This window comes from Seriola dumerili, unplaced genomic scaffold (genome assembly GCF_002260705.1).
Source record: "Seriola dumerili isolate Sdu_G_001 unplaced genomic scaffold, Sdu_1.0 BDQW01000155.1, whole genome shotgun sequence".
Classification (NCBI taxonomy): Eukaryota; Metazoa; Chordata; class Actinopteri; order Carangiformes; family Carangidae; genus Seriola; species Seriola dumerili.
In genome coordinates this window covers 1,431,463-1,442,556 of record NW_019174410.1, presented here as the reverse complement: position 1 = coordinate 1,442,556, position 11,094 = coordinate 1,431,463, and the positions used below count along the sequence as shown (strand labels likewise).

The 11,094-nt window shown below is 44.6% G+C and overlaps 1 protein-coding gene across 1 annotated transcript; it reads right to left on the bottom strand.

Annotated features, from left to right (window-relative positions):
• Window positions 1-867: 867 nt before the first annotated feature.
• usp46 (ubiquitin specific peptidase 46) lies at window positions 868-10,807 on the bottom strand. The gene is made up of 9 exons (XM_022751532.1): window positions 10,448-10,807; window positions 7,675-7,755; window positions 7,149-7,362; window positions 5,549-5,787; window positions 5,016-5,092; window positions 4,839-4,922; window positions 4,562-4,759; window positions 3,518-3,596; window positions 868-3,398 (listed from the first exon to the last, which is right to left on the bottom strand). Exons 1-9 carry the CDS (start codon window positions 10,481-10,483, stop codon window positions 3,297-3,299), a joined length of 1,110 nt encoding a protein of 369 aa, XP_022607253.1. The 5' UTR covers window positions 10,484-10,807; the 3' UTR covers window positions 868-3,296.
• Between the last annotated feature and the right edge of the window lie 287 nt (window positions 10,808-11,094).

The window sequence follows — 11,094 nt, the reverse complement described above, 5'->3', positions numbered from 1 at the left end:
ACGGTGCCAGACTCCTGGCAGAAACTGTATGTTTTCTTCCGGTGGATTAGCTGAGAGTGACTCAGAGGACACCAAGCTGATATGTGAAGACAGACGTGCTGTCTAATTTCCAGTGAAAACCAAAACAAACAGGAAGTTCCTCTTAGACGAAGAAATACACTGGACAGACTTGGATGTTGTACACTGCATAAAAAATAAAAAAAAAATCCTAATTTTACAGAATTAACAGCCAAACTTCTATTTTAAACATTATGCTAATAACAATGAATTACATTGATTTCCCATTTTTATAGAAAAATTACTGTATTTTTTCTGTATTTTTTTTTTTCTGCTTTCTTAAATTACATACAAATCTATGTACAATTATCTGTAATTAAAAATGTAGCTTGTTATTATAAAGGTTAATGTGCATACGAACAATTTAAAGATCTTCTCTGTAATTTTAGTGTAAATCTTATTAGTTTTATATTTATGTGACTTCTACATTCAAACTTTGTGATTCTGGATGAAACGTAACAAACTTTTTTTCATCACATCAAACATTCAAACTTCAAAGAAAAAAGTTTGAAGTACTGGAATGTATCCCAGCATGCACTGGGAGGAAAGCAGGAAAATGGTTTATCACACAACAACAACAACAACAACAACAACAACAACAACAACAACAACAACAACAACAACAACAACACACACACACACACACACTGTTCTACCATGGTGCAATGCACAATGGAAATTGAGCTGAACACTCCAGAGAAATGAGCAAAATGAAAATGAATAACTAAAAACAGTTTTTCGGAACCAAACCAAAACGCTCTTGAAAACAACAGGAAGCAGCAACAATAAAAAACAAACAACCCGGCAAAGTTAGTTGATAGTCATTTTATTGAACAGAAGAAAAAACTCAAAATGAGTGTGTTAGACTGTGGTTCTTCATATTAAAGCATCGAAGCTCATCACTAATAAAGTGCACTTTCAGTTTACAGCCAGACGGAGACTCCGATTCCTCCCCTCCTTCCCTCCCACGAGTCTGATCCCACCTGGTGCTGGACTCCCTGCACCTGAGCTCTCCTCTGTAGAACACTATCACAGTAAGATATAGAAGACCGAGTGCAACGACTGAGGATCTCAGTGAGGGCGAGTGCATAAGTGTTCATGGAAGATCAGCGCATGAAGAGTCCTTCTTCCCTCTCACCTGAGTCTAAAACATCTCAGACTATTCCTGCTACTGTTTTCTACCCTGGCTCAGTTCAACCCAGTTAATATCAATAATAGAACAGATGGTGTCCTCTGCACGAGTCTGATTGATTATGTAATTGAGTGATTGTAAAATAGCACAGTATTTCTTAACAGTTTCATTAATGGTCAGTGTTAATCTAAAATCTCTGCCATGAGCGTCTTTACATTGTAAGATCTGCACTTTAAAAAAATATTTTCCTATTACCAGAAGTGTTTTTCTACATAATATATATGTACAGTTGTCTTTACAAAGAAAATAATGTTCTGTTAAAGACGGTTGCAAGGTCAGCATCAACTCCAGTTTGGCACGTGGTCCTCGTGACTTCACCCGGTAACAGACTAAACGGAGGAGACAGTAGAAACAACTTCTCCCGTACAGACACACACACACACTAAGATAAGAAATTAATCCTACTCCCACCTCTTATTTAGATGCGTTTGAAATGGTTATTTCCTCTGAAGTGCAGCAAACAGGAATGTCATTCACATGAAAACAAGTACTTTGATGTCGCACTATTCTACAGGGCATGGCAACAAACCCTGGGGAAAACATCTACAGTACAAGGGAAGTTCTCTTAAGTAACAACGCAGCTTGAATTTGATCTCTACGGGATTTAGGATTCCAATGTGCTACGTATGACACACACACACAATTTACGTCATCGGAGTCGAAGACAAAACAAGAGAAAATGTGTAAAGATATTTTAAAAAAAACAAAAAAACAATAAAAAAACAACAACAGAAGGATGAAAGAACAGAGTTCCTGACAGCCCAGCAGGTAGCGTGCATTGCACGTGGTGAACGGGGGCTTTTACTTTGATATCACGAGAACTCAAACACAGCACTGGGAAAAGATCAGTCGAAAACAAACACATCTACTTCTAACTACTTTAAAAAAGGTCCTGTATATTAGTCTCACTGGGAAATTGCACATTGAATAACGTCACCTCTTATTGCACTGTTTCACTGTGTCGTGTCAATCAAAAGATTAAGCATTAGGATTGTGGGTTGTGTCTCTCTTGCGTCATGTTAATCTGTATTATATTTTCATTTAACATGCAAAACACAAAGTTAAACTGATAAAACCTTTTTTTTTTTTAGCTGTCCTATGAAGTTGTGTATTACATACACCATGCCCTTCACACCGAGAGCTTAGACATCGGAGTCTTAACATACAAAGCTCTCAAAAGAGCCACAAACACGTTCATTATCAACCAGTCAGTATTGCAAATAACAGTAATAAATATGCTCAGTTCAATAAATAGGGGTTTTCTATCAGAATAAAAAATTATAAAGATTCAGCTGATTTGAACGGAGGTCCGCCTGGCAGGGTTTCCTCTCACCTGTAGTGTTAGAGCGTGTGGCTCAGTTGGATTAGGTGTTAAAGTATTGGATCACACCTGGTTACACTAACATGAGCTGACAGCAGCCAAACGACCTCTGCACTGTCAGCCAGTTACTCACTTTAGGTAGTTTTAAGCTTTTGAGTTTTATAATTAATGCTCAGATATTGCTTCAAAATCTCTCTCTGCGTATTGTACAGTGTTTGTCTCCAACTTCATTCACTTCTCATGCATCCACCAGGGATATGAACACAGCAAAAGGACAGTGACGGGGGAAATAGCCCTAATGGAAGGAATTATGAGGGTGAAGAAGACATTATATACATATAAATGATATAGTACAATTTCTGACAATTGTCTGTATGTGCATCAGACCCCTTCGCCTCATGTTCCACCTCAGCAGGCTCCTCCCACTAGCACATGGGACTCCTTTTTGTTTCTGTCATGCTGTTGAGCATTTTTGCTTTTGTTTTAAAGTGCAGTCCAGATGCAGGTGACGAAAAGACAAGAAGCGAAGGACACACGGACAGAAATGAAGCACAGGTAAACCCAGAGGGTGACACTGGGACCGGAAGAGGGTTGGCACATACGTTAAGAGAGGTCAGACATGGAGGACAGGGGGGGGGGGGGAGTTCGGCTGAAGGAAAAAGAAAAAAGAAAAATAAAAAAGGTTTCTTCCTATTCAGTCTCCTCCTCTGTCAGTGATCAGATCAGTCACTCCCTGGACTGGTAGAAGAGGATGTATCCCGACTCAGAGTTCTTGGAGATGTCTGAGGTAAGCCCATAAAACTCCTCGATGGCCTGGGCGTCAATTTTCTGCACAACACAAGTGAAACGTGGTTTAGTGACAATGCAAAACAAAAAAAAAAGGTACAAACACATGAGTCAAGGGACGCGGAGCGGACACCAACAGGCTGAGACCGAGGGTGACGCACCTCCACAATGTCATCATCAAACAGCAGCCAGAAGCCGTGACTCTTCACTATGGTGATGTAATGTCCTCTGTTCGGGCCACTGAGGAAGCAGAGACAAAAAGTGATGCAGATGTTGCATTGCTAAAAACTCCCACACTGTACAACATCTGGCTGCTTTCAGCGTAAACACACAACTCATGCTGATTATCAGTGATCAACAAATACATATCATCAAATAAAATAATGCATCCTGCAGAACCTGTGATGTGCACACACTTCACATCTGTCCAGACAAACGGCTGTTTAGAAAAGCTACTAATAATTATTTTCTTCATTAATCTTTTTGTCTTTTAACATGTCGGAAAGTATAAAATCATAAACTGATTGTTTTGTCAAACCAACAAACCTAAAGATATTCAGTTTGCCATCATATAAAACAAGGAAAATTTGGAGAGCTGGAACATTTTTTTGAAGGGAAAATGACGATGCCAATTAATTTTCTGTCAATTGACAAAATGATTTTTTTCTATTGTCAGAATCTGCAGAGAAAAATCTTCTTGGATTTGAGAATCACCTCCTGCTGGTCGTCTGCCTCCTGCACTCAGACCAGCTTCAGGTTACATCCCTGTTTCTCCACAGTCATACAGTACTAACCATTGGTGTGAAATTTTGTCATAGTTTTGCTGTGTGAAGCTGAGTTTTGTGAGGTCACCATGAGCTTGACCTTTGACCTTTGACCACCAAAATCGAATCGGTTCATCCTTGAGTCCTAGTGAATGTCTGTGCCATATTTGAAGAAATTCTGTCACGGTGTCACTGAGACATCGTGTCCACGAGACGGACAACCTGACTGTCGCCGGAGGGTTAGCGGCCCGTTATCCTGACGTTTACTCTTTCGATGTTCTTGGAGAAAAACATCAAACAAACTAGTTCCCACTTCTTTCAAACCCACACCTCCAGCTTCCTTTTGCTTAAACTTTAAAGCCTCAGTGTCGCGCCTGGAAAGCCTCTGTAAGATGGGTGGGAGTGGCCCTTTAATTCAGGCTGCTAATCAATATACTGTACCTGCCACAGTGAACCACCACGGCGACCAGGTCGTACATGCGGTCCAGGTTGACCGCGTCCCCGGACGTGTTGAACAGGCGCAGTTCCAGGGGGAACACCACCCTGTAGGACAGCTTGGTGTAGCGGTGCAGCTGCTCCATGTACTTAAACCTCTTCAGGTGTAGCGCCAGGATCATGGGAAGCTTCTTCACGCGCATCCTGCACAGAGGTACATACGTGCTCAGTGTGTTTGCGGACACTTCACGGTGGCGGTGTGCGAGCTCGGGGCTGTACTCACCGTTTCTGAGCTTCCTGTTTGCTGCAGCACGTCTCACAGTAGTATTTATACTCGCTGCACAAAGTCTCTGTGTTACTGAAGTCCCTGGAGGGAGGGGGGGGGTCACAGGAGGCTCGGTTATTCAGTGGCAATCACACCAAAGGTTACCTGGTGTATTATACACTGAAGCCATACTACCTGAGACAGTGTGTTATTGATGTGTTCTGCTCCACGTCCACAGAGAGATCCAGGAAGTCCTCATCTTTGCTGCTCACCTGTCCGAGAGAGGGAGAGACACTGAACTGTCATTTCCTGTGACTGAGTCAGTGACAATAATCCTGCAATAACCCTAACCCCCCGCCCCCCCCACACACACACACACACACACACACACACACACACACACACACTCACAGCCCGTCTTTGAAATGCTTATTATACTGAGAAGCTTTTGTCTCTGCACGGTGCAGCTCCTCGCTGTTTGCAGGGGTTGTTCAGGGCGACGCGGCCCACTCCCCGCCCTCTACACTGAGAAGATAAACAGCCCTGACGTAAAGTGGGTGGTCACAGGAAATCTATTTTGTTTGAGGTTTTTTTGCATTTCTCTTTTTTGCAAACAGCTAATCCCTTCTTCAGACTTATTCAGAGAGATATTCTCTTATTCAGGGTGACACGAGGTCGAGCAGGACTGACACACACACACACACACACACACACACACAAACACACACCGTTTCACAATTGAGGCAGCGCGTCTCATTGGTCAGTGTGCCCTGGAAGATGTCGTGAACCCACGTGGGCTCCGTCTTGTTCTCCGTCTCGGTCTCCGCGGTGACGGCGGTGCCGTTGTTCTTGAGGCGTCCGTTCTGCTTCTCCTGCTTCTTCTCCTCCTGCAGGATGTCGGCCACCGTGTTCAGCAGGTAGTTGAGGAACTCGTGCGCGTCCTGCTGCATGTAGTTGTCGAACAGATCTGGAGGGAGACGCAGAGACAGCGTGAAGGGAGACGAGTCAAAGACGAGGCGAGGGAGGACGTGCTCAAAATGTAATAATGACATATTTGCTTTCAGATTGAAAACAATACCTGGCACCTGCGCTCCTCCTAACATGAGAGAGTTTCAGTTCTATATAAATAAAATCTGCACTGATGATATCAGCATCCATACACACTCCTGTTTTGACAGATCTGTATGTGAAAGGTGAAAACTGAGAAGTGTGTGTGCGGTGGGGGTGAGGGGGTGAGGAGGTGAGGGCGGTTGCGGGGGTTGGGGGGAGTCCGGAGAAGAGGCAGCGGACCCAAAAGCTGCGTCCCAACAGAGATCGCATTGTTCATTCACATAAAGAGCTTCCTCAATATGGACAGCAGAGAACAGTCAGCCTCTCTGTCAGCTCCACTCTGAATGACCTTACCACCAGCGTGCACCTGTCCTTCACCTCCAACACTCAGACCACATTACAGCCAACACAGAGCCGCACGGACGCACTCACTCTGTGGTCGGTCGTGAACACGCATGCAGAGCGGTGCACGTCGCGCTGCGCGTCGCGGCGTCGGCACCAACAAGAGGAAAAAATAGAAAAGGTTCGTAAAGAAAATGAAAACACACAGAGAGCTGAGCCGGAACTGGAACGCCTCAGTGTCAACACGTTTGAAAACCAAGAGATTTATCAGCGTGATATCAAATAAAAAATTTCTCCTTCAAACAGAATTTTATCTCATGGCTTCATGTCAGATCTACAGTATGTCACTTCCCTCATTCAAAACAACAACAAAAGACTCAGTTGTTGTCGTCTTCATTGTTCAGCAGGTTTTAACCTGCAGCTGAATCCTCCACAGAGATCTCCTCCTCTCCACAGCAGACGGACCAGGTGATTCAATAAAGCAAATTAATAAAAGCAGTTTCACGTTACAGATCAGTGTTTCAGCGACACTGTTCGCTCTCGGAGCGGCTGCGAGCCGAGCTGTCCAACATCTGCACAGTTTGTTTCTCTGATAAAACTTAAGATCCAGACGTCCACTGCACAACTCATGAAAATATAAAAATAATGAGGAAACTTATTATAACTTTAACTGATGTGAATTTGTTGGAAGAGTTTTAATTGTTATTTGATCTCTCTGTTGTTACCTACGACATGTTTTTAGTTTTCATGATATAATAATAATAATAATATAATAATAATATAATAAACTTTCTCATGGAGCTGTTGCTCTGTGATTAATTAAAGATCTGTTTCCTGCAAACAGCTGAGTGCAGTGTGGTGTCAGTGAAAGGTCTCTTGTGCAATCGTAGTCGTTCATACTAATGAAATATTTTATCTGAAGACACGGACTCTCACCGTTCTCTTTCCGTAGGCGGGAGATGAACTTCTTGGGCGGGATGACGCCAACTTTCTTCTTCTGCGTGGCGATGGAGTGGAAGAGGTCTGCCAGGCACGTGAGCAGGTTCTCCTTCTTCTTCTGCTGGGCTTTGTAGGCCAGCACGTTCTCCCGGAAAGGCCGGCAGAAGTAGAGCGCCTGGAGCACCGAGTTACAGTAACATGTGTTTCCAAACTGAGGAGGGAACAAACAACAGAGGAGAACAAAAGAGGTTTCAGTCTGATCATCAGTTATCCGGCTCTTTTGTTTGTATTCATCTGGCAGACACTGTGTTCAGGGTGTTGAGAAACTCGGGTCTTTATGTAAATGAAATATTAACGAGACAGCACATCCCCACATCGGCCGACAGACTCACAAACAACAGTTACCTCCAGCAGAGGACAACGACTCACCGGCGTCCCGTGGCAGTTTGTTTTGAAACACGACGCCGGTGTTTTTTTGTAAAATGACCTTTGTTAATGTAGGAGAGGATTTGGCGATACTCACATTGACCAATCCAAAGTAGTGTTCATTGATTGGAAACTGCTCCGGGCCGATGTCTTTCTCCAGAGCAGAGGCATTGGTGCCCTGAGAGGACAGAACAGGAGGACATGGGATTGTGTGTTTAGTCATCACCTTCATCTCAGATAACAGTTTGCATATTTGTCTTTATGGAGCCAGTCTGTGTGTACATCTCTAAATTAAAATGGAAGCAACAGGCTACTGACACTTTACGAGATAAACCAGGAGCAGTACATCTGATAAAAACACGGTTCTTTCTTCCCATAAAATGTACAAAATCCCGCTCATCTGGATTCCTACGCTTTCCAGAAAAGAACACTTCCTGTCCAAACAGAAACAGGATACGGCCTAAATAGGCAGACCCATGTCAAAAAGTCAAGAGTATTGCGCCTGATTGCTGAGACGGAGCACTTATCTCATGTCAGAGCCCTTTCACCTGTCACAGCTCAAAGCTTTTCCAACATCAACCGCAGCTTTGTCGAGGCGAACACAGGAGACAATTTAGTTTGAGGAAAGGCTTCGACTTTCAATGACTCTCATTTCTCTCTGTCAAAGCAGACCGTGAATGCCTCTTTGTCCGATTTACCGCTTCCAGTCTGAGACGCCACAGTGGCACATGCAGGCACTAGGTAGATGATATACTGTACACACACACACACACACACACACACACACACACACACACACACACACACACACACACACACACACACACACACACACACACAGACACAGACACAGACACAGACAGATTCTCCTCTTGTGGGAAATCTTACAATGCAAGAACAAGTATAATGCGAGGCTTCATTCTACGAGAAACGGTCAGGAAATGTTGAGCAAAGTCAGGAGGAGTGTGGCTGTCGTAGACCTGAAAGAAAGAAGCTGAAGTGTCCACGCAGCCTCCGCTGACACCTGATGCCTCATTCTGACATTTAAGCTCCTCATTATAAACAGCAGGCAGTGGCATCCTTTTATTTTGAAGGGGGGAGGAGGGGGGGAACCTAAAGAAAACAGGGCGGGTCAGGACAATCTGAACTATGACTGTGGCGGAGCAGAGGACGCTTTGAAGAGTCATGACTCCCACAGACTGTTGTCGCTCGCTTTGTATTAATCATCGTCTTCTGCAGCTGGAAACTTTCTCTTGAGAATATATTGCAAACAATAAATTACACTCTGAGCAGGAGGCCTGGAAAGAAAAAAAGAAACTCCTAGTGTTCCTTTAAGAAAAACACGTTGCAGAAAATCAGTGTAACCATGACAAACTCTCATTAGTCTCATTAGTCTCTTTCAGGTCGTGCATTCCCTCTTTATCGGCTCCGGACCACATGCACCAGCTCCTGTGTCTCAGGATCATTTCAGTTCGATTATATTGCAAACATTTTTCATATTATGATAAATCAATATTCATTTCAATCAATTAAATGTAAAGTTGAAACAGTGACTTTATTAATTGACAGGAAACTGATAAACAGTTGGGGTTTTTTTTCAGCATGTCATTAGATAGAGACAGTAGAGAGTGACAGGAAGGGCGAGAGAGAGAAAGAGAAAGAGAGAGACAGAGAGACAGAGAGAGAGACAGAGAGAGAGAGAGAGAGAGAGACAGAGAGAGAGAGAGAGAGAAAGAGAGACAGAGAGAGATAGAGAGAGAGAGAGAGAGAGAGAGGATGACCTGCAGCAAAGGGCCCGAGCTGGATTTGAATCCAGGCCTCTGCGGTAAGGACTCAGCCTCGATAGTGGTCCAACAGGAACCCCAGTATTATGACAGTAAACCGAATGTCTTTGGGTTTTAAACTGTTGGTTGGACCAAAGAATTAAACTGAAAACATCTGGGGAAATTATGATGCCAAATGTTTGCTGGTTCCAGCTTCTCTAATGTAAAGATTTAATGTTTTTCCTTTTCATATCTTAGGCTTTTGGACTGCTGGTTAATAAATGCATCACTTTGAACTGTGGGAATATCATACCGGGCCTTTCTCACTATTTCCTGACAATGCAATTAGTCGTTAATTGCTAGCTGCAGCCTTAATTGGAAAAACATTCATAATAAAGGGTGAGTTCATCCACAGGCTGACTGCACAATGAGACACTGGATGTCACAGAGTCTTTCAGGACTGTCTGTATTAACCATTTAGACCCGAAGCTCATTCAGTTCACACAGTGCTGACACAGTACAACAAGTCAGAGTCAGTGTGTGTCATTCATGCACTCACACAGGCTGCAGGCTCCTGGCATTAGCATCACTTCTAAATAAAGTGAAGGCCAATGGCATTAAGCAGAGCCGTTTAAGTCTGTTCCCACTTACTCCTCACTGGTCCCTGAACGCAACGTAAACACAGATTAGTGCAGATCCCTGCTCTCTGCCACCAGGATGTATCCGGTCTTCTGCAGCACCGAAAACATTATGCAATCACAACAAGCTGCTTCCTTCACCTGTCAGTCATCCACACACACGCGCGCGCACACACAAACACACACACACAGCAACACGCAGAGGCGGGGGGCTGTGCATGGAGGTCTACGGTGCAGGTTTTGGGGTGCAGGCCTGTCTGGAGAACCAGGACCTGCAGAACCACACACCGTGCATCCTTGCTAGAAAGATCCTGGATCCTGCACAGTGTGTCCGGGAAGGAGGGAGGGAGGGAGGGAGGAGGAGGAGGAGGAGGGGGGACTCACCCATGAACATCCTCATACACCAGGTACAACACAGAGGCTGCAGGCGGATCGATACCAACACACACACAAGCAGCGAGTTACTCACCATATTACAAATGGAGGCGATGTTTCTGACAGTCATTTAGTTTACAGTGTCCCCCTCGCCGCCATCTTTATAAAATAAACATGATTTCAGGGCAGGGCGACGCTGAGAAATGAAGTTTAATTCGCAGCCGCGGCTGGAGGCCGGACTGCAAAACCCCAGGCGTCGGAAAGCAGGCGGAGAGACGCGGAGCACCGTGCAGCCAGCGCGGAGCCGAGGGTCAGGCCGAGCTCAGCGTCCACACGGCCGCATCCTCACGCACACCTCGCCGACACCACAGCTGGAACCCGCCGGTGCATGAGTGAGCGGCGGACAGACGAAGTTGCAAGGCAGCAGGTTGTTAGCAACGAACCGGAGACAAGCGTGATGTGTGAGGAAGCGCAGAGGCCCCGCCCACTCCGAGGGGGGAAACTCCGGATCTGATTGGTTCGGATGGTCTCCGTTTGATCGACAGCATCACGGCTCCACACGCAAACCTGCACGGCAAAGCTTAGCTGAGCTGCAACCAATCAGCAGCGACTATATGAAGCGGTGGCTGTAGGGAAATGTAGTTTATTTGTTTGAGAGACATTTAAAGAGATGTAGGCTTTATGCAAATCATCTTGAGTTGTAGGGCTTACTAATTTTTCTAATTGATTTATTGATTTAAA